At 40.2% G+C, this 23,705-nt stretch overlaps 3 protein-coding genes across 9 annotated transcripts in view; 2 read left to right on the top strand and 1 right to left on the bottom strand.

Moving 5' to 3' along the window:
* Positions 1–247: 247 nt before the first annotated feature.
* Positions 248–5,150, top strand: C3H6orf120 (chromosome 3 C6orf120 homolog). Of its 3 annotated transcripts, XM_054630696.2 has the most exons (3): positions 255–385; positions 839–896; positions 2,059–5,150. In XM_054630696.2, the coding sequence occupies exon 3, from the start codon at positions 2,102–2,104 to the stop codon at positions 2,657–2,659; it is 558 nt and encodes a 185-aa protein (XP_054486671.1). In that variant the 5' UTR covers positions 255–385; positions 839–896; positions 2,059–2,101; the 3' UTR covers positions 2,660–5,150. The 3 variants fall into 3 exon arrangements, with proteins under 3 accessions (XP_054486672.1, XP_054486671.1, XP_054486673.1); XM_054630697.2 differs by lacking the exon at positions 839–896 and having other exon boundaries at positions 248–385; XM_054630698.2 differs by lacking the exon at positions 255–385 and having other exon boundaries at positions 637–901; positions 2,063–5,150.
* Positions 3,831–23,034, bottom strand: PHF10 (PHD finger protein 10). 5 transcript variants are annotated; one of them, XM_054630695.2, is made up of 12 exons: positions 22,027–23,034; positions 19,368–19,474; positions 18,674–18,804; positions 17,786–17,863; positions 16,199–16,332; positions 15,936–16,085; positions 14,728–14,837; positions 13,150–13,303; positions 10,559–10,714; positions 5,777–5,885; positions 5,326–5,514; positions 3,831–4,058 (listed from the first exon to the last, which is right to left on the bottom strand). In XM_054630695.2, the coding sequence occupies exons 1-12, from the start codon at positions 22,618–22,620 to the stop codon at positions 3,973–3,975; spliced, it is 1,998 nt and encodes a 665-aa protein (XP_054486670.2). In that variant the 5' UTR covers positions 22,621–23,034; the 3' UTR covers positions 3,831–3,972. The 5 variants fall into 5 exon arrangements, with proteins under 5 accessions (XP_054486670.2, XP_054486669.2, XP_054486664.2 ...); XM_054630694.2 differs by having other exon boundaries at positions 17,786–17,869; positions 22,027–22,650; XM_054630689.2 differs by lacking the exon at positions 10,559–10,714 and having other exon boundaries at positions 17,786–17,869; positions 22,027–22,656.
* ERMARD (ER membrane associated RNA degradation) overlaps positions 21,594–23,705 on the top strand; it is a 38,078-nt gene continuing 35,966 nt past the window's right edge. Inside the window, exon 1 of the mRNA XM_077175617.1 lies at positions 21,594–21,918. The gene's annotated coding sequence lies outside the window, so the exon portion shown is untranslated. The remainder of the gene's footprint in view (positions 21,919–23,705) is intronic.

Below are 23,705 nucleotides of genomic sequence, written 5' to 3'. Positions count from 1 at the left end.
CAGGCCCTCCCCTCAGCCGCGCTCTCGCGATACCGGGGGCGCGGCCGTGCCCGGGGCGGGGCGGGAGCGCCCGGCGGTACCGGTGGCGTTCGGGGGCGGTGCGGCGCCTCCACCCGCCCCCAACGACTCCCGCCGCGGGCCGGGCTCTGCCGGGCGCACCGAGCGGCTCCCGGGGCGCGCAGGGGGAGCGCCGTTCCGCCCTGCGTGCCGGCTCCTCGGCGCCGGCCTCCTCTCGGCCGCCGCACTGCTCCGGGGCCCGCCCCGGGGAGGGGCTTTCCCGCGGCGCCCCGGCCGCGCTGCGCTGCCGCACGTCCGTGAGTCCCCGCTGCTCTTCCTCGCCGTAGCTGCGGCCTTGCCGGAGCCGGAGCCCCGCGGCAGGTCGGAGGTGAGCCGAGCCCCAGCCCCTGGCCAGCGGGGCGACGCCGGCCCGACGCGGCCACCCGGCGGGAGCGGCCCGCTTGTCCCGGAGCCGCCGCCGCCGCCCCCGGCGGGCGTCCCGCCCGCGGAGAGGCGGGGGCGAACCGGGGTGGGCAGAACTCCTCGTTCGTGGCTCTGTCCAAGGTCTCTTGGAATCGCTTCTCCTCCTGAGCGCTGTGCCAGCGTCACGACGCTTTCGTTCTTTCCTAGATAACTTTAATTATTTTCTGGTCAGATGTGGAGCTCCTCCTGTGGCTCCGCTCGGCTTTTTCATCACTACTTCGATGGACAAGTGACAGAGTCAGCTCCCTCCTACGGTCGAGACAAAAGACTGTTTTTTTCCTGTGGTTGTTGAGGCAGTTCTGTCAGTCTGGCAGGTTCAGCACATGCTGCACCTCGTTCTTTTATGCTGTCTTTGCAGAATTGTGACCTTGCAGTAGAGAGGCCTCTGGGACAGAAAACGTCAAACTACAGAAACAGTTGGGTATTTTTTTCTAATTTTTTCTGCCCTGGATCCGTTCAGTTGTAGAACTTCTAACATTTAAGTGACATCTCAGTGGAAGTAATGAAGTTTGTTTTGGTGCTAGCAGGGTACAAAAGGAGTTACAGGCAGCTTTCTGGTTTCAGATAATTGTAGTCCTTATGGAAGGAATTAGGGGATGAGAACCTTCCTCTTAAACGAAGTTGTTCAGGCTTGTGGCTCCTGTGATTTGCATGTCAAATTCAGTCAGCTGCATGCTTTGGAAGCCTTCAGCAAGGTTTGGAAGTTGCTGCTTTGCACACAGAGACTTAGTGCAGCTGTTCAAAGGGCTGGAGTGTGGCAGGCTGCTCAGGGTGCTTGACTGGGAGCGTGCAGCAAGGAGGGAGGGAATAGCCTGTAAGAGCTTTGATCTTGCAGCAGTCCTTTCCATTTTCCCCTTCTCCTGGTACCTTCAGCTTTATCTTTTGCACCCAAGTGCTGTAAAGAGCTGAGAATCTATATTGTAACAAAACCTTCCTGAAAGTAAATGCATTTTTTTCATGGAAGGTGTGCCAAATTTGGTTCTAGAAACAAGCCATACATCAAGATCATGAATTAATGTATTACCTTATTAGATAATTTATTTCTAACTCCATCCCAATGCAAGCTGGAATGCCTACTACTTCAAGTCTACATCCAGATTTGCACCTTTACTGTCTTTTGAAGTTGAGAGGATGAGGATGGAGAACAAATAGGATGCCTTAAGCACCTCATATAAAGTTAAGCATCTTCAAGCATGCAAAAGCCTTCCTCTCCTTAATTGTTTGTTTGTTTTTTTAAAGTGAAGCTAAAATCATTATTGGGTTTCATCCCTCCTGGGTATCTGTCAAGTTTGGCCTGCATGCAGGTAGAATGAAACTAAAGTCTCTATGTCAGTTCTGTTGAAAGAATACTGGCTTGATTAATTTCTGTTTAACTTTTGAAAATGTAAGTCATTTTATTCTGACCAAGTTCTGAATGTTAACATGGTTTCTGTGACTATTAAAAAATACAAGTTAATGAACACAAAAGTTAAATTTGTATGGACTAGAGAGGATTTTTAAGAATTATCAAATTAAAAAAATAGATTACTTCCAAGAAGGGAATATACTAAAATCTGAATTTTGCTTTATATTCATAAGGTAGAACACGGACACAGGAAGAATCCAAATACAACTGAAGACCATGGCAACACACTGGAGAAGAATCCTGACAGTATTTGTGACAGCTCAAGTACTATTTGTGTTAAGTGCCTTTGAAGAAGAGGACGTACCAGAGGAATGGATTCTTCTTCATGTTGTCCAAGGTCAGATTGGAGCAGGAAACTACAGCTATTTGAGACTAAATCACGAGGGAAAGATCGTTCTTCAGATGCAGAGTTTAAAAGGTGACGCAGACTTGTACGTGTCAGATGTGACACTGCACCCCAGCTTTGACGAGTACGAGTTACAGTCTGTGACTTGTGGCCAGGACATCGTCCACGTGCCTGCACACTTCCGCCGCCCTGTGGGAATAGGGATTTACGGGCACCCCTCTCACCTGGAGAGCGAGTTTGAAATGAAGGTGTACTACGATCGAACAGTCGTACAGTACCCGTTTGGTGAGGCTTCTTACAACCCTGAGGAGATGGAGGCAAACCAGAAATACTCACAGTCTACAGAAGATGAATCTCAGGATGAGGAGTCTGTTTTCTGGACTATACTTATTGGAATCTTGAAATTAATACTTGAAATCCTTTTTTAAATTGATACACACTGGACTTAAGTCACACTTCATCCTGTGAAATTGGTATGAATGACTTGCTGTTATACTTAATACTCACTATGTTTCCTGAAGAGATATTTAGGTTACATTTCCAAAACCAGAAAGGAAGTGGGGAGAAAAAGCCATATTTAATTTTATATTGTAAATCCTCCCCAATATGTAAAATGAGCAGCCAGGACAGTATTTGCAGTGCTCTTCGGAGATCAGGGCTTAAAAATGAATGTATAGTTGGGATCTTGTTAAATTCACTTAAAATAGGTGCTTAGGAAAATCAATTCCAATTCAGTATTTTCTATTGTTTTTTATAAAGAAAAATGAATAAACTACTGCACTTCAGTCCCCCTCTCAATTTAGAGCATATTTAAAAATAAAACCTGCTTCTTTTCTGAGCAAGCATCTCTAGTAAAACTGATCAGCAACGTGTTTGAGTGTATTCATGAAGTTGAGGAGCTTAGGGTGAAAGAAGGAGAAAACAATCAATCACCCAAGGGAATAGATGGTCTGTATTCTGACTGCGTGTGCTCTACATCACATCAGCCATCTGTCAAACAGAGGTTGGTCCAGTCACTCATCACCACTACAAATTCATGACCTGAATCAAGTGCATGTTGCTTCTTTGCTATTACTGCAGGGAGAGGGAGCCTTCAGCTGTTGTTACGTGTCAATATGACATTTTCGTCTCATTAAAAACAACACAGCATACAGGTATCTCAAACTTGAGAGGTGCTTTCTTACACTTCCCTTGATAGCTTTTTGTGACTGATTTTTTTCCAAGCACATATTTATGAATAAGTCATTAGCTTGCACAGAAAATTTCTGCTCAAAGATTTTTGCAGTATGTTGTTAAGAAGGTCATCTCATGCCTACTCTTCCTTAGAAGTTACTTTTACCAGGAATACTTTTTGCTTTGGTTGAGTATTTCAGAATAACCAGTTGCTATGCAAATAAAGTACATTAAATTGCTCTGTAATTTTCTTTTCACAGGGCTTACTGATAAGTGCACTGAAATAAACGAGTATGTTGCTATTATTTTATACAAATGCATGTATAATTTAAATTTCATTACTGAAAAACTTCTCCTTTTTGAGTAGTAATTTGGCTTGCCTCTCTCAACACCTGACAGGACAGTAGTGACTTGTATCACAAAAAATCACTATATAGACAAAGTTTATTTAGTAAAAAGAAAAAAAAAAGTGGTATTGCTCCTCTTATAGAGTGGTTGATTAAATAGCACCAGAGTATCACTTTAATTTGTGCAGTTAAGTTTTGGACAGCAAGTTTTTAGGGCTTTCTTAGCCCTCCTTGCTGTTTTTCCCCCTTCTTCCTCCTCTTCTGGGTACAGGAGGGTCTTTCTGACAACAATCACAAATCCAGCGACCTAAGAAAAGAAAGTTATCAATTATTGGGAAACTAAGTTTGTTACTCTCTTACCTATTTAGGCAGCCCTTCACCATTCTGTTAGGTGCTTATCTATTTGCAGTATTTCCTTTAATGCGAACAACAAATGCTTTTAAAATTAAGCGTCCTTTCTATAAGGCAGCATACACAATTCACACTCCTTTGCACACTATTATGTGTAACCACTGGCTACACCAATCTTCATGGACCTCAAGAAGTGCCAGGACTCCAAGGAGGTGGCTATTAGGTAAGAGTTTTACAAACAGTGCTCGAGTTTGCCAGTCATATTTCCAGGTGAATGACTACAGTTCAAGGTTGTGAAGTTACTCAGAGCAGAAATCAATGGCAGCTGGGGAAGCATTTAACTTTTTATTACAACAGCTGGAATCAATGGCTGCTTTGGTAATTTTGTAGTTTTGTAGACATATAATCTATTTTGATTATATTCTTAGGTCAGCCTCAAAATGAAATCAGCCACAGAACCTGTACAATAGACAACTAGCTGCAGTCCTTCCCAAAATGGGGCAGTACAGTGTTTTAAGTACTGTCCAGGGAATACTGTCACTGCCACTGAATACATATTCATGAACTTACCATGGACGTAGAACTATATGTAAAGCAACAGTACCACCTGTATTTTCCTTCTACTGCCCTGAGTTGGCCACATGATATGAGTGACTTGGCAATTTAAAGCTACTGGCTTGCCTGCCTACCTATGGAGGTAGTTCTGTTGCAGTTTTGATGTTTAAGAATTAAAAAGTGAATGAAAGGGTTTAAAGAGATATTTACAAATATTAAATTGAGATAACTATTTCATTTAGAAGCTAAAACAGCACAATTAATGTGAAAGCTATGCTCTAGCAATATGCAGCAATACAGTTTCTTTTACAGGTTTCTTCAATGAAAAGAGGTAATTCTTGTCAGTATTCTGTTGAAATGGAAAAAAAACATAGTTCTGAGCGAGCCTGTTTGGGTTATGCTGTAAAAGCCAATTATATTTCCTGCACAGGAAATGCGAGGTTTAACTGTGCACAACCAAATATACAGAAATAAAGCTTAGTAAAAAAATCAAGTCCTATAGTGTGAATGTTTTCCTATACTGTTTCTTACTCTTACTCTTGACACTTGTTTTAAACTATTCTTTCAAAAGAATATGTATTAATTCATTAGTTCATGTATTAATTCTGAGAATGAGCCCAGGACTCGAGAGGAAGAGGGAAGGGAACAAGTAACTCTTACTTTATTACCTGAAGGGATAGCATCAAGCCCCACACAAAAAGTGTGATAACCACGGTCACATACATCACAGAACATCATTTCTTCTTCATGGTGAGGCTGCCCACATATAATGCACGTTTTACACTCCATACATTGCCAAGGGTAAGTCTTAATCATAGCAACAAGCTCCGGGGTCATATCAAGGCAAGAAGGGTGGCCTAGATTAAAACCAGCATTATTATTTTTATGCCTGAAATGAAATTTAAAATTAGTTAGACTGCTTGCTTTTACCAAACATGAAGCTTAGGTCACCTCCTGGTGAGATCCCACAGTGTGAGCACAGAGAACATGAAAGAGAGATGGGGTCATAACAAAGGACAGAAAAGGCAACTGAACTCCTGCTACACATGGAGTACACTAAATATGTCCACAAACAGATCTGGATCCTTAGGAATCGACTTAGTGGATGTAGATACTCACCACTGTTGTCACACTGGGAGCAATGTATAAGAGCTTCAGGTTTTCCTTTCTTGTTGGACTCCTTACCCTTCAGACAAATTCCACATATAGCATTTGGAATGACCTTTGGCTGGAAGGGTAGAAGAGGGCTATAAATTCATTCCAGAAGAATTTACAGATTCAACAGGAAATGTCATCTATCTCCTTAACTATTAAAATCTATAAACTATCTGTCAGGATGTGTGAACCCTGAAACACGTGACAATTACTGACAAGCAGCAGCACTGAAAAAAAACATAGATTAAACTATATAAAATTTTCCATTTGTTATACATAGTGAGTTTTATGTAAATCCAATTGGATCAAAAGCATGTACTTGCCTCTTCCTATTAATTCATCAGCTAACATTCTCCTTATGGTAAACTAAATGTGACACAGGGTGAAAAATTTCAGGAAGATTCTTCCAATATAGAATACTCTTTATGAACTTCTGTGTGGATTTTCTGTATATGAAGGAAATATATAGGGGTTTTTTTGCATTACATTTGTCCCTACATATCGAAAATTAATTATAAAAACAATAAACTTGATTTTTTTCCTATCTGCAGTTTCAAATTATATGGTTAGCTATGCTGTACAGGGCTGTATTCCTTTTATCATTCCTTCTTGTATCCAGTCATAATAATTTAAGAAACAAAAGCCTTGTATTTGACTAGAGATTTTTACATTTATAATTTTTCTAAGTTATCATCCAGAGTGTGTCTGGGTCCATGAGATCCGTTTAAAGGGTAAGAGAAATAGTAGGCTGTTAACATGTGAAACATCTGCCTAGGTATTCTGTACATCAACTTCCTAGATACAACCAGAGTGTCATCCTGATGAGGCCTTAGGAAGAATTAAAGCATTCTGAATTTCAGAAACACGGCAGTAGTTACATTGTTGAGCTTTGACTGCTGCATAATGAACTCAGTGAGAAATGTAGTCTACAATTAATGTAGTACTCACTGATGTTAAACTGACTAGCACCAGTTTTTAAAAACAATGTTGCTGCCAAGACCCAACTAGCAGAGGGAGCTAAAGGCTCTAAACAGCTTGTCAGTAAGAAGACTCCCAGTCAACTACCAATCACTCGTGGGGAGAAGAATATGGTTTAATTTTAAAACAAATTTAAAAAGTGAAAACACAATAAATAAATAAAAAAAGTTACAAAGATCTTTTGCAATACAACTTATCTTTAAGTGTGTTTATTTCCCCAGCCAGTTTTTGACAGCACCTAGCAAGGTAATTAGTATCTTGACTAATTTCTAAAATCAGGATGCATTGCTTTAAGTTTTCTGAAGTTTTCAATGTACTTTTCATGTCAAAACATGGCTACAGCCTGCATCAAATTGTTCAGTCTAAGGAGTTTTATTCAAGAAAGCAAAATACCACACCAAATGTTTATAGGTAACTTCCTTCAAAAGATGACAGAGGCATTCATAGACATTTTTTTGCTTATTTATTTTAAAAAAGCAAAGTCAACCTGTTTTATACATAAATATAATAATAAACAGTAAAAGAAGTCTAACACACAAACATCTCTACAAAATAATAAATATAATGGAAGGAAAACCACGCATAAACTCTTTTACTGTTAACTATACTACGTGTCCTACATGTATACCTTTATACCCTGCTCCTCCCAACAAAAGTGGCACATGCTTAAACCTTGTCAGTGTGGCAGCATTTACCCTTCCATTGTTTAAGCTATGTTTAAATTGTATTGTAATATAAGAAACCAAGCCTTTCCAGAATAGCAAGCAAACTTTTCTAATCAGACTTCTGGCTTGTTACAGATTTGTATTTTACTGCCTTTAATATACATCAGCACACTTCCCAATACTCCAGCCAAAGCGAGCTGCTTTTTGGACACATCCAAGTGTTACAGGTGTGTGCAGTTCACATTCTGATACACATAACTCTCAAGGTAGACATTGCTACAGATGCATTTATTAACAATGCTTCCATCTAGACTTAGTTCACTAACCTGTATTCATTAGAAACTGTGTATATTAAGGGGGGGTGAGAATCACAGCCTTTTAAGAATGAAGTTCCAACAGTATGGAAGTATTTTTACAGAAACAACAAAAATTTTAAAAAATCAAGACTATTCACATTTTAATCCAGTTCCATTCTATCACCATAAATGGCTTTTAGAAATGCTATTAAAAAATCTGTCAATTCCAAAGGGGAAGTCACAATATCCCATCTCATTAGGAGTAAATTTTGCTTTCAATATCCCCATCTTACTGGGATAAGATATGAGAGAAAATGAATGCAGGGTCAAAATGATGACTGTGATGTGTAGGTTTTCACTTCCATGCTGCTGTGCTGCAGCTCTTAAAGTAAGCTTTCCAACTACACCCTTTTTGTAACATCCTATTCTGAATGCGAAGCATTACATTTTCATATACAGTGACCCAAAACAGAAGTGTTGCAACATAAAGATACTCAATACATTTCAGTTTTATGTGCAAAAAAATCTTTTGTACTTTTAACAGTACCCTGTGTGTGCAATTGTAGCAGTCAGTCCTGCAGCAACAGACTCACTACTTGTAACATGACAAAATGTAAAACACATGCTAATCGTTCTTTGTTAAAGAACTGACAATAAAAAAGACTCCATATAAAATACAGTATTTCTATTATTTGAAAATAACTCAGTGGAAATGTATGGAATCCTGTAATACTCATAACGTGGCTATACATATATACGCTGATGCCATAGCAATTATCCCTCAATTTTAACTACATGTAACCAAAAGATTAGTGTCCTACAAAAATAGTCCAATATTAGAGAACAATATAGAACAAAAGTATTATAAACATTTCACAGGGAAAACATTTTGAGTCAGTTAAGCCTTCGGCTCAAAGTGCCTTAACATGCAGGCACATATGGTAGGTATATTGTTATCTGATGTTTTCATAGACTCACAAACAAGAATCATTCTGTCTTGTTAAAACAGCTCATGTAATTTGTCTTATTGCAGTATTTCAAACGTTCCCACAAACAAGAAAGCCAATCCTCTCACCCTCCTAACACATCACCACCACCCCTGACTTAACAACAGGTTGATGCAGGCAATGTATGCTGACATTGTAAAGATGAGGCACTGTAACTAAGACCTTGTTACTGACAGAATCACAGTAAGCAATTGCTGTGGGAATCCATTCTCAAAATGCAGTGCTGTATACTACTACCGCTCTTCTACAATTTTAAGTTCAAACCAAAGCTCAGCTCCACTAGTTCTCTCTCTATGCATTCATAAGGCCATTAAATAGATTCAACTAGTCAAACACTTGGGCATCTCGCAGCTAAGTGAAGCTTCTGTAAACTAGTGGCACACAATTTCTAATGTCAAGTTAAACAAAGCTAAAGAAAAATTTCAGCCTTCATCTTTGGATTTCATGTTCATGGGAATACTGAAATGCATTCTATGTCTACAACTTCTTGCAAAGTTACATATAAAAAAATATATATATGTGGTAATCACATTCTAAATCTACACAGTTCACGCATTTCTTAATAAGTTCCTGAAAACAGAAAAAGCAACTGGAGCTTGCTGTCTGTTATGAATTTGTACAGATACTGTATGTAGAGGAAATTTATCAAAGCTGTCCAATTGTTGCTGGAAATTAGCTTCTTATTGTAAGTTATAGTTTATTTACTATTAACTTGGTAAACACAGATAGTAAATATTTATAAACATAAAATGCAAGCCATCAACAGCTCACTTTTGCTGAGACAGATTCTCAGTATGTACAAACTTGTCACTGACAAAAAATGTTCCCTGTCCCATAACTATCAATAAGCAATCCTCACGGGTAAACACTCAACCTGATCTTAACTTAGTGTTTTCCTTTTTTATGGATCTATTCCTGCTCCCACTTAAGTCAATGGAAAATTCTCATTCCTCTCAGTGGAACAGGACTAGACAACTACCTGCTTTAAATGTGTTACAGTTTATTCAGATCCTCTCTCAGTATGCAGAACAGTAACATATAAACAATGCATGTCAATTCCCACTTCTTCTGAAAAGTATTTTTATCATAATTCTTGAAATTATTATAGAGAAACACTGAAGACTGGGGTCTTAGGTTCGGCAATCACTGTGTGATAGCTGAAATGTCTTAACATCCTCTTTAAGTTTCTAGTTTAGATAAAAGCATATTGCCCACAAATGTTACTACATAGTATGAACTACATAAAAAGCTATTTTCCAAATACTATTACAGGGGTTACATAGTGTGGCCTATACAACTGTAATAAGCTTTTTGCCTTCCATCCTATCCATCATAATATTGCAGGATAAAAGGCTGTATTTAAAATTAATGTTGTAACAATATGCTCAGCCATACCGCTGCACTTTATAGGACTGATCTCTTGGTATGCTGCCATACAAAATAGGAAAAAAAGTAACGGACAGTGAGTGGTAGCTTCAAACTGGCACATATTTCTGACTGCTATGTTAAAGCAGACAGAAAGATGTTGAGTTCCAATGATAAATCCACAATGGATTTTTCTAGCATTATTGCTATGAATCTAAGAAGTTAACCCAATAGGAGGCCACTGTACAGCTAGGGTAAAGAAAAGCCCCACGCGAAATATAAGCAAAAAGGAAATAAGGAAGCAAACAGATGGAGCACACAACAGGAGAACAGCTAGTGAAGTACAGCAAGCAGAAGTTCCATATTATTAAAAAAATCAAATACTTCAGGAAGAAGCTGGTGAGTAAAATTCAGTCAGGGGCTTTTTTCTTCGACCTTGTACCCAGGAACTGATTTGGGTAATACAGAACGTTTGGAACCATCTTTTCTTGGAGTAGCACTTTTGTCTCTTGTTTTTTGTCTTCCCTGAAAAGAATCCTCCTGGTTGTCTGTGGCGCAATCACCTTCAGATACATTGCCAGACGAATTGTCCTATAATAAAAATACCATAGCTATATTTTTTTTTTTTTTGGATAGACAGACAAGTCTTTCCTATGCCCCTTAGAGTCAACTAAGGTAAGAGAAGGGTATGTCATTCCTTCTGCAAAAGCATGGGGTTTATCACAATCTAGAACACCTTTGTTCACAACATTTATCATTTGGTTTTTTTCTGGTTTAAGAGACTACATCAGCAGTCATGTTTTTGCAGTTGGTCTTGGTACCACTGTGGGGAGCACAACAGTATAATTCTCTGAAGTGTTTTCATTAGAAATCAGCAAGAAATCAACTAAATGCAATATGCTGTTTACAACGTAAAGGGCCAGCAAAAAGTTAAAAGTGCCCTTGTCATGCATTTAAAGCATACAAGGACTGCCATGAATTAAACATGTGAAGGTTTTTTTCTGCCACCCTCACCTACTGTTTTCACCAGGAGCAATCTAAGTATTTAATTTGGACTGCAGCAGAAGAATGCCATCAATGGCAAAACACACTTCCATATTTAATACAGAACCAAACAACAGAATTTATTTTGCAGTAAAAGCTTCTTTTTTTTTTTTTTTTGAGGAATAAGGAGGCAAGAAAGAGGGGAAGAGGTTCAAAGATGGTGAGAGATCAATGTAGGCATAATTAAGAGCAGCAGCACAAGACTTTTGTCAGAAAAGTGTTAAGAAAGGCTTCCAAAAAGCTCCAGAAGGAAGCAGTGTGATTACTCACATTTATTACAATAAAACCCAAGAGGCCAAATAACAATGGTGCCCTACATTAAAACACACTCTGTAAAAACACAATAGTAATCAGCCTGTGCCCTAGGACCTAAAATCAAAACAGACAAAACAGACACAGAGCAAATGGTAGAGTGTAACACAAAAGCAGACTGAACTATGTGGCAACAAGAAATGGTAGGTTTCACCAATATTTCAGGGGAAGGGTTCTTTAGGTCAGACCCACTAAAACACTACAGAAGAGAAAACTGCTACCAACTCCAACAAAGGAGTAGGGGGAGGCGTGAAAAAGGAGAAGTTATAAAGTGTATTGTGGCACTCACCAGGGAGATCTGACAAATGGGAGATACTCCAAATCTGACCATGTCCCACCTCTGTTTTTTTTCTGAACTATATGTCCCCCTCAATGATTAACTATCCAAGAACCCCTGCTCCCACAGCCAAAACCACTTCACAGGAATCTGATTATCAATCTTCCACACTTCTCTACACTATTCAAACTCAGGGACATTTTTCCTTCTGCATTCTGTCACAAAAAAAATTTCTGAGCCTCTGTGAAAAATCAGAAGGATAGCGTGCTTGGTCCAGTTACTTTTCTTTACCATTAATGAGAACGGAATTAAATGAAAAAGGAAACTGGGGAAAAATGGTTAAAGACCAAATGACCAACTGTAAAAAAGCTGGAGTGTGATTAAACTGAAAACTTGAGTTGACATTCAGCATGCTATGTTTCTATGATTTTGTCTCAAAAAAATGCAAGCAGAAACGGTGTGTTAAACACCTCTCTCCCTTTTTGTTAACCTACAAGCTGACCTCTTCCTTTCTTCAATTATAAGTTTCTTACAAAATTCAAAGAAGATAAATGCTTACATGACAAAATTTAGACTTGTACATATCCACCATCAAACATGTTCATCAATCATGCTAGAAATTGCTAAATGCACTGTGAAATTCCACTGCTGTTAAAAGCAGGGTTAAACTTCTGGAAAGAGATTGTCCCCAACATACAAACTGCACCAATACACCAATGGTTCAGGTGTACTCAGCTGGCTCTTGAGCATTTAAAGCACTATCAAGGTATGTATGTGAAAGTTTCCCTTAAGTTTCAGCTAGCAGTTAATTTTGCATTTGCATAAGTGGAGAGAACATAAATATCTTTTAAAAGATGTATTGTAAAGTAAAAAAACCACAATGTTTTTTACCTTCTTTTTAAATTGGAATTCAGTTACTGTTTCTATACTCAGTACTTGCTGCTTCCACATCACAGAAAAAAAAGTTATGAGGTTATTAATGCCTTTGCTTTGGGGACAGATTCTGTGGGACTTCCAACAGCAAAATATACTGTGACCGGAACTATAATATTCATTCTCCTCAGAAATGCCAGCAACTTCCCCTTGGGAAAAAGGCTATAATGAAGAGCTGCATTGGGAAGTTTCTTCAAAATTTTTTTAAACAAAACAAAACAAAACAAACAAAAGAAAATTTTAAAAAACGAAGAAAAGGCCTAAAATATTTGTTCAATTTACTCTGAAAATGGACCAAAACCAAAAAGCAATGGAGAACAATGTTATGAAATAAACAGAAGTACTAAAAAAGGTCTTCCCTTCATTTTGCAAATGTTAAAAGATTCTAAGAAACTAATTAAACTAACAAAAGTCAAGGAAAAGAATTTTTTTGTTCAAGAATACTTTCAATTTGTCTCACCGAATTGCCTTTGGTTTTCCTTTTTTCATCACCTCGCCCTTCCTCTGCATCATCTGAATCTCCATCACTGTCCAGCGTCAGCAGCTCCGGATCCAAAGGAGGTTCATAAAGGGCTGTGTTTAACGGCAAGTAACGAAGTTCATCTGGAGAGTATCTGAAGTTAAATAAATAAAATGCATTCATTCATGTGTACTTTATGCATAAGTATTAAGTTACACAGTATGTAGGGGCTTTAATAACAGTCTCCTTTTTTTCAGGAAGGCACATAAAAACATGCGGTTCTGAAAACAAAGGAAACAACACTAATTTCTCCTCCCAAACACGATGCCACATATACTACTTGTCTTCTTTGTAGAGCAGATATTCATAGAACACAATTTGCAATTTTACCCAATCCATGTTCCTATGCCCAAGGGACCATACACTTTTTTTATCCATGTACTGTGCCCCATAACGTATACAATTCTAACCCAGGGCACACAAACATGTCCAAAGCAAAGTAAACAATAGAGATGTATAGCTGATTATTAAGAACAAAAAAATGCAAGAAAACAAGAAAATGTAGTTTCAGATGAATGTACAGGTGCAATCTCACTGCTTATAGCCAGATACAGCTCAACATACATAATCCATCCTTTTTCTTTTTAACATTAAAGACTAAGAAAAAAGTGGAAGTCCTCTTACTGCTGAGAACAAGCATTGTAAGGAACAGGATACTATTTTGCTGCATATTATGAAAGGTCACGTCCTTCACTGAGATGGAAAAGCAGTTTCACTAGAAGCTTACAATTGCAAAATAAACATAACATGAAGTAATTTTAATTCAATTGATTTAATAAAATTGAAGTCCTTCAGGAACATCCTGTAACATGCAAATTTGGGGTGGGCTGTATTAACACTGGAAGGAGCAAGGCACATGCAGACAAAGAGCTTCTCTACAGAAAACCAAGCACATATAGCATGAATACCATCTCTACTGTGCAATAGGAAGACTTCAGCAAAATCGTCAAATCTGTACAGATCTGTTCAATGGTAGCACACTGCTAGTAAAATCTTAAATTTATGTCAACAACACATAAGTAACACATTTTTCATGAAATGTAAAGTTTGCAATGTCTTTCTCTCTCACTTACAAATCCAACATCAAACTTAAACCATAAGACCAAACTTTTTTAAAAAGAGTTTCTAAAAATTCAAAAGGGAACAGCAAGACTTGTGATCAGAAGCCAGCAAAACAACACTTTGATACAAAAAATTAATTTTAGCACATGCAGAGGCAGATGATAAGTAAACAGGAGAGTGGCAGGAGTGAAATCAATGTCCCTTTTTACCATGGGAAATACCTGAGCAGGCTAAATCTCAGGCACTGCAATATATCAGCAGAACAGTGCTCTTGAAGTCAGTACTGTTTTCTTAACAACAGCTGTCACACTATGCATCTTTGAAGACTATCAAGTGTCTAAAACTAAAATTAATTTGAAACCTTAATGCAAAGACAGTGAAATGTTTTCCACCTGCTAGATGGAGACAAAAGAGATCAGTGCTACAGAATTGGCAGCTGGAATGCTTTTAAAATACCTTTTGTAGTACTCCTGGAACTGGCCGGGTATGAGAGCCACTGGATAAGGACTAACCTTTGTTCTCTCTGTAGGCAAGACTTTGTATTTTCCTTGAGGCACCTGGATAATCTGCATTGTTTAATATAAAGCAATGACATTTTTGTTTCACATACAAACAGTTGAGCCTTCCTCACCAAATACTCCTCCAAGTATTATTTTAACTTGCCAGTTTTACTGAATTGAAACAGCTACCTGAGTTCTCCCATGAGAAACTCAATGCATTAAAATTCTAAGAGATCCCAAAACAGTATCATGGATTAAATCCAATCACTAAGTATCTAGTGGATTGAACAAAGATTAGGTAAAACCCCTCTAAACAGTACACTATGAAAAATAAAACTGAAATTAAAATCTAGCAATTGAAACAGTAAACATTAACCTTTGTGACTGGCATCTTTAGCAAGAATTATCAATGTTGTTCCAAATTGTTTTAGAGTAGAAAGAACGTGCCATCTAATTCTGAAACCAGACTGTACTATAAAAAATATCTGTTAATGTATAAATACATAATACAATGGAAAGGAGAAGCTTACACAATAAGCCTTCCTTCTCTTAGAAGGCTATAGAAGTAATCATCCACTATCTTGTCTCTAACACGGTCAATACCAGAAAAAGGAAAACTTTCCATAATTGTCTGCCATGTAACAATTTGCAGAGAAAATTTTTGCTTTACTGCCTCTATAGAAGCAGAACAGCACTGCTTCAAAATGACAGATTTTTTTTTTAATCAAGCACAGAGGCATGTAACATATGCAATACAAAAATAATAAAACAAGTAACAAAAAACAAGGGCATAATATTGACAAGCACACTTTTATGTGTAAAATAGTTTTCTTTTTTACTTCAGGTATTGTCAGGCAAAATTTTGGAGGTATTCAAAAGAAGAATTAGCCATTTATATGAATAAACAATGGTCTTAGTTTTATGCTACTACTATCAGAATAAAGACATGATAACAAAGTAACTCTGAGATTTTCAGAGCTTTCTGAGACAAGTATTTTCAAGTTTAAGAAGTCTGCAGGTTAAATATATTTAGATTATTATTTTTAGCAGCATTGCCCACTAACCACCCCCCCAAAAATAGCTAAAATGGTAACAAAACAAACTTCACTAAAACAAACAAGGAGCTCCTTCCTCACAATTGGTAAGAAATTTAAATCTACCTACATGTGTCTGTAAATCAAAATAGGCTCTTCTTTCCTCCATCCGCTCTCGGTTTAAATTGCTGTTGAATTCTGCAGCTTTCTTGGCAGCTTTTTTAATATATTCTGGAACTTTACTGGCTTCTACTTTCTGTGTGTTCTGCTGCTGCATTTGCTGGAATAAGAACAATTATATATTAATTCACATACATTTCACTATCAGTTAGAGAAGAACCTTTTCTCACACTCCCACTGCAGATTTGGTTCACTTAAGTGGCAATTACTTACAGAATACTCTTTGTAATGATCTGTTATTCGCTGTCGTTCTTTCTCTTGCAGTATAACAGAATACTCAGCATGTTTGGCAGGGTATTCTTTAATCATGAGATCAATTACTTCATCACTACGCAAAGCTGTTAGACCTAAAATAAATAAAGTAATAATGATGCTATCTGGCAAAAGTAACGACAGGTTATTTATATCTCACAATGACCAACTCAAAGTTTTTGAGTAGCTGAAGACAACAACCTGCTGTGCACAATGCTTTTCCTTCTCAAGTAGCAGCAAACTTGTGCCATTTAGCTTTCAAGGCTGACTGGGAGTTTGCTTGTACCCAAGGCTTGTATCATTACTTACAGCAACAGACCCCTTCACACTGACTCAATCACCTACTTAAACTCACCGGTGAGGCAGAACCTTTGTTCTAGATGGGATCTTGCATACTGTTAGTTTCAGCTTCCAGTGCTGCTGAAGTTTCACTACCCTGCAGAACCTTTACTGAAATTAGGAGGTTCACATAAAGTCTCTATACAAATCAGGGAAGAATTGTTAGGAGAGCAATTTAGAGCAGCAAACTGCACACAGACTCTTGACTCCCAATTAAAGCATTTCATGCTCAGAAGTCAGAATGCCTCAGTTTGTAGCTACAATGCAGATCTCCTCCCCTGAAGGTTCCAACACAACTAATCTCCAGACATGGACAATAGCATGGAAAGATTTATGTCATTACCACTGATTATAACTATAATTTTAAAAACAGGGGTAGTTAGCACACATCTCTATTGGATAGGTGAAGCAGAACATAACATTTTACCTCTATATATAAAAATTAGATACAGTTCTCTTATGCATAGTTAAGTTAAAAAATAGCTCACAGGTGAGAAATAAAGGTGGTATACTAAAGATTGTTAGCATATAAAATAACATCACATTTCCACAGACCCATGATACACAGAAAAAAACCCATGGCACCATAATTTAAACTCTGCATGTCCGAATCACATATATCAGAAGAGTAAGAAAAGAGTAAGAGTAAGAAAAGTAAGAAAAAAGCCCTTTCAATAAAAGCCTCAGAAATTAGATCAATCCATTTCCAATATATTCAATTGCCTTAAAATACACTCTTCTAATTTCTAACATAGAAGCTGAGCCATTTAAGATACACTGATGTCTGCAGGCCTCCAATGCAATCCAGCAAAATAAGACTAACATATATAAAGACACTCTGTACATATATATGCAATATATACATATATACCACCATGCATTTATGCACATATAATGTATATATATGAGACCACACTATTATGGTCGGCTCTTTTCTAAGAGAAAAAGACTCGAAAAGTTAATTTAGAATATAGAAAAATCCCCTCTAAGTAATTAGAATAGATCCAAAATATATTTGTTAATAATGAATCTGGAATATTGATACAACATGGCCAATTTACTAAGCCAAAAATAAACCAGTTTTAATTTCAGAATTTATGTTTCCACTTGAGAGGGATGCAATTCTTCTCTACCAAACTGAACCCCTTTTTCAGTGCCTAAATTTACTTTTTATACTGTAATAAGAAGTCTAACAATTTGTTTTCTTACCTAGTGTGCATTGAGTCTCTGTGATAACATTTAGTTCTCTGAGGTAGAGTTTCTCCTTGTGAGATAAATCTCGCCTTTCTAAATCTCAAAAAAATAACCAAAAAAAAAAAGAAATAAAAATGGGTGCAGTAACTGAAACTCCCCCATAAACACTGTCAAAGTATTTCAACAGTTTTGTTTCCAGGCAGCTAGAGCCTGTATTACACTGCTATTTCAAGAAACATGACAACTTCATAAATTAATTTTAAATTTAACAAACAATGTAGGGACATGATAAATTTTCTTGACTTATAGTAGGTCAAGACCCTCTCTACAGTTATGATTTACATAAAAACTAAAGAAACCTGATGTATAAGTTCAGATACAGAAAATTTTACCAAGCACTGAAAGTGCAGTATTTTTTCTTTTACCATAACTTTTAAAAATAAATTCCCCAACAAAGAGCCAGATTTGACAATTCTGGATAACAGAGGCTCAAATACTACAGTCTCCACAAACATATTTTTAAATATTTTTCCACAGTGTAGGAATGTTGCTACAATTCAGGAAACAGAACAGAGATCCAGTTATAGTAAGAAATCATCAACAAATCACTAAAAATAAAATTGACAGCAGTTTTCAAACAGAACTTGTTGATCTAAGCCTCAAATCAGACTTGTTTGCAAATTTTCAATGGCAATACCACAAAATCTTATATTACTTTGAAAACCAGTGGACACATTATATTTCCAGTAATGAAAATATGAAGTACAAGTATAATTAATCCAGGTCTACTTTTCCTGGGTCTTTTTTTAACCGTTAGCTCACCCTATAACCAAAGAAGCAGAGACTACATCCAAACTGTTTAAGAATTCAAATTTTTAGAAGAAAGACTTTAAAAATAAATACCTGGATATTTTCTTTTAAAGGAAGTCACACCCAAATATTCACTGACTTGTTCCTGAAGCATATAGTATTCTCCTGTTTCATCAGGTGGCCATTTGTATTCTATCAAATTTTCAGCAGGAAAATAACTATACCTAAACATAAGAACAATGTTACAACAAATCACAACAATCCTTAATAATACTACTTACCTCCCTAGAAATTCAGTAATTCCCATTTATATGCCAATGAACGGTAACTACAAAGTTGGACAAGCACTTTAAAACAATGCATCCTGTTAACCCATTTCAAAAGTCACTCTGTTGTACCCAAGCTCAATTATATTTCTCTAAATCTCCATTTATCAACATGCTAAGGGACAGAATCTGAAGAAACTGATATCCATCATAATGGAGAGGACACCAGGAAAAGCAACTACTACAGAGTCAAAATTCATTCAAGTATGCAATGTCTTAAAAACATGTAAACTGTGCTTCTGATTGTAAATCAGATGCAACACTTTTTGTGGCACTCTAAAATAAAATGCCTTAAAATATGCTGGGAGGAATAGATATCTAGCTATTTATAGGACATCACCTCAATTTGTAAAGGTGTATGAAGAATATACAAGTAATGACTAAAGAGCTAATACTTAAGCATGCTGAACAATAAAGTCAGACTTACAATAAAAAGTGGGAATTGTAAAAAACAGTATTACCCAAGGTCTTGACTGGAAGTTTCACAGCTTCGAGAACTGTCCCCTGAGCCCATACGCCGCCTTTTGGATGGCTGGCTGCCATCATTGGAATTTTCTTCTGTGTCATCCTGAAATGAAAATAAATATTAAAAAAATTAGACTACTCCAAAGATAATGTAAAACACCAAAAACATTGCGAGGCAATCCACAATTCAAATATACTTGAACTGGTAAGCCATTCTATGACAGTCTTAACTCACAGGACAGTCTACATAACAAATTATTCTTTGTTATAAACTATCTGCATGACACGTGGTAGCCCAGTAGGAGAATTGGGTGGCTTCTCACCTGTGGCATAGGTACAGTTCTGAATAGACAGAGCTGTAGCTCTGACCACCAAGTTCATAATTCCTGATGTAAACTACCTCTGGCACTTGACCTGACTAGCACTCCACACCAAAAGGAAGTGCAAAACAAAAGCCCAACTCCTTGCTGAGAGCTGATGCTTACAAAATCAGGGAATATATTACTGAAAGCAACACAGGAGTTTACAGGTATACAGTTAAAATAAAAGGAATGGTATACAGTTTACAAAAAATATCATTGCAAGCAAGTAGCAAAGACTTGAGATGAAAAAATGTACAGAAGAAAAAACCCAACTTGGTATTACAACAGATACAGAAGAGAACAAGGCTCTTACAGGGGAACATTCAGGCAGGTGTCACAATTCAGATCTCATGTGATCAATATAACAAAAGGGAATAAAGAATGAAGAGGAGGAAAAAAAGACCCAAGCAAAACAAAGAGTTCTGTGAAATCTAGAAGACAGTAACTCAGATAATGTTGTGTTTTTTGGTTTTCACTGCTTTGTTGTCCCATAATGCTGTGCAACTCCTACCTGCATCATCAGCAATCTCAAAGCATTTAGTGACCAACCCTGTCTGATCATAACTGAGATAAAGACAGGAAAAATCTTTAGGTGCATTGTCTACCGTGACCAGTAGTTGAGTCAAGAATAAAACAGTTCCTTAAGTAATTGAATTTCTAAAGTGGAGCAGAGTGACAGAATCAATTTCCTAATTTCTGTGAAAACTTTAAGCAAGAGCAATTAACCCATCAGAAATAAATGGATCAAGCCCAACTATACTTATTTATTTAGAAATGACAACACTGATAATTAGGTCTACCTTTGCTAATGTCTTTCACTCTAGTATGTTTTACTTAACATATGACTTGGAATATCAATTTAAAAATATTCCAGCAAAAAAGAATACATTACTTGTACTAAGCAACATTTCACAATGTTATAATCAAGACAGGCCCTAGACAAAAAGCATTTGTCTCCTGGATTTTTGGCTTATTTCTTATTTTCTGCAACTTTATACAAATTCTTCTTCCTCTTTGAGGAGCAAAAACATCTTTCACACAGTTATAAAAACTGAAAAGCAAATTTTAATGGAACTGTGTTTTCTTAGTGTAGCCATCATTAAAAAAGCAGTATGCAGCATCTCCACTCACATTAGCAGTAATGCCATTTCTTAGTATTGCTGAGAATACCCTGTGTGAACTCAGATGAATGAAGCAGCAGCGCCCAATCAAACCAACATTGCATTAGAATATTTTGTGACACAGCTGTCTCATCAGTAGTTCACTTCTACTTCCCACAAGAATATTAATGCACTCCAAATCTTTTTAACTGCTAGACAAAGACCTGAAAAGGGCCAAAGCAACCCGCTGTATACCAAAACTTCCAAGAGAATTCAAAACGCCACTAAAAGACATATCTCAACCTGACAGTTTGGTGGAAGTGCCTGATAATCAGCTTCTCATTTCGCTTTGTAATTTTTCATTGATTATACCCGGTACTGTTACAAAGTATGAGTGTCCATAACACAGAGAGGTCAGTTCGCTCCATTTCCATACTTGCTTCCTTATTTGCTTAAAAATTCACGAAGTTTAATCACACGAGTTTGTTGCAGACGACTTACTACATAAAGTGAAAACATCTGCAATCTAAAGGCACAATGCTGCTCAATCACCTTTACTGCTAAAAAATAGAAAAAAAGGGATAGCTCTGTGGCTCTCTTTACATGAAAAATCAAACACTGTCCAAAAAAGTCCCTTTCTCCCTGAAAGCGCATGTTTCTGTAAAAAGCTTAGTTAGTCCTTACGAAACATGGTGACGTTACAAACTTCTGGTACGTCTGTCACTGCAAGATCGACGTAACGCTGTTTCAATAAGCGATCGAGAAGCCTAAACAGCTCGAGATGTGTTTCAAAGGGCGACTGCCGATCTGCGCCGGGAGTCTTTGGCGCCACAAGTGCCCGCGGTGCCCGGGATGCGCGGGAGCAGCCGGCAGGGCCAACGCGGAACTGCCCTCGGTCAGACCCAAACTTTCCCGGCTGCGGCGCTGCCGCGGCGAGCACTCAGCTGCCGCGCCGCCCCCGGGAACACGCCGAGGGACTTTTGGGAAGGAGGACGGCCCCGGGCACCCGGCCCCAGACCCGCGCTCAAAGTTCGGCCCAGGGCGCGGAAAGCCGCCCGCCGCCCGGCTCCCCCAGCGGGCGTGAGGTGAGCCCGGGGCGGGCGGGTCGGGTGAGAGGCGCGGGGGCCGCGCGAGGCCTCCCGCCGAGGCGGCTGTTGCGCCGCAGCTCCGCGGCCGCCGCCACCCGCTCTCACCTTGAGGGACTGCGCGCCGGGCGTGGCCGGGTCGCTGTCGCAGAGGCGCGGGGACAGCACGGCCGCCATGGCCGCCGCCGGCTGGGCCAACAGGAGCGACGCCGCCGCCGCCGCCGCGCGACCGGGCCTCGCGCCGCGCCCGCCGGCCCCGCCCCCCCGCGCCCTGCGGGGAGCGGCAGCGGCCCCTACCGGCCAGCGCGCGCACGGGCGCGGCGGCTCCTGCTCCGCCCCCCTCCGGGCAGCCCGCGGCGACCCCGGCCCGCGCCGCCGGACCGGCACCCGCATCGACCCAGGGCCGCCCCGCGGGACCGGCGCGGGGGATCCGTCGCCGCCGGTGCTGCCGCCGCCGCCGCGCCCTTCTCCTCCTCCTGCCGCGGTCGCTCGGGCAGCCGCGCGGCCCGGCCGCGAGCGCGGAGCCGAGCCGCCGCGGTAGCGCTTGGGCAGCAGCGCGGGACGGAGCGGCAGCATCCCCCCGGCGGGGTGGTCAGCGCCGAGCGCGGGAGCCGGCACCCAGCAGGGCCGGGTGCTCCGCTCTGCCGGCAGGCTCCCGTCTCCGGGAACGTCAGCCGGGGACGAGCTACGTTTGTGAACCATCAGCCCCCGCAGGAGGGGGGTTCGGGGGGCGGGGGGCGCACTCGGAGGAGCCGCTACGAGCGCGCTCGCCCCTGCGACGGAGGGAGGGCGCGTGCGGCCGCTCCCCGCCGCTGCGTGGTCGCGCCGAGCCCGCTGCGCGCCGTGGCCGCGCCGCCTCCCGGTGCCGGTACCGGTCCCGCCAGTACGGGCGGGCGGAGCTGAGGCGCAGCCCTCCCTACTCGCCACGGGAACGACCCTCGTCCCGGGGACCGGGGCGGCGCGCGCGCCCGCCCGCACGCAGCCGGGCCCCGTGGGCGCGCACGGCCCCGCGCCGGCGAACAAAGCGCACGGCCGCGCCCCAGCCACGGCGCCGCCCCCGGCCGGGGCCTCCGCCGGCCTCGCGTGTGCGCCCACCCGCGGCCCGGGCGGCTCAGCGCCCCTCGAGGTTTGCCCGGCCGCGGCTCCAAAGCTGCTCAGACCCAAGCTGGCCATGGGGCGTAGGAAAGCACCCCCGCCCCGTCCGCGTTTGTTGTATTCTACACAATAGAATGGACGTGGCAAAGGCACCAGCGCTAGATTTCCACGCACAGCAGATCCAAAAACTGATGTCTACACACCTCACAGATCTGCGAGTCTCGTTAAAAAAAATACAATCAGTGCTGCCCCTGCCAGTTACAGACCAATTCTCAATAGCCTTGAGATTGATCCCATCGTCCTTCTGCCACTGCCACCAGAAGCCCCCAGACCAAAGTTACCTAACTCGCTCAATTCAGTATTTGTCCACCAACCAGACCCGAGGCAATACTTAACCAAAGGTTACGACCCGGGGAACCTAATAACTGAAATTACACTTCATTCAAGGCAAACGGCTGGAAACGTACACAAGTTTCTAGGACTGCAAAACACAGCTTCCCTTCCAGCCAAGTTTCTAGGCAGACCAGCATTTTATCATAGATACCAACTATGAAAATGAAAAATGAACACTGCTTTTCTTACAAAAAGCATGCTTTTAAGAAAACTGATACCTGCAACTGCATATAAGCATTGGTGAACAGTCCTAGACACTCAAGAGACAAGCAACATTCAGAATTTTGCAATGTTTGGCC

The sequence above is a fragment of the Agelaius phoeniceus genome, chromosome 3 (genome assembly GCF_051311805.1).
Source record: "Agelaius phoeniceus isolate bAgePho1 chromosome 3, bAgePho1.hap1, whole genome shotgun sequence".
NCBI classification, from domain to species: Eukaryota; Metazoa; Chordata; class Aves; order Passeriformes; family Icteridae; genus Agelaius; species Agelaius phoeniceus.
The sequence above is the reverse complement of the archived record's forward strand: the minus strand, read 5'-3'. Positions and strand labels throughout refer to the sequence as shown.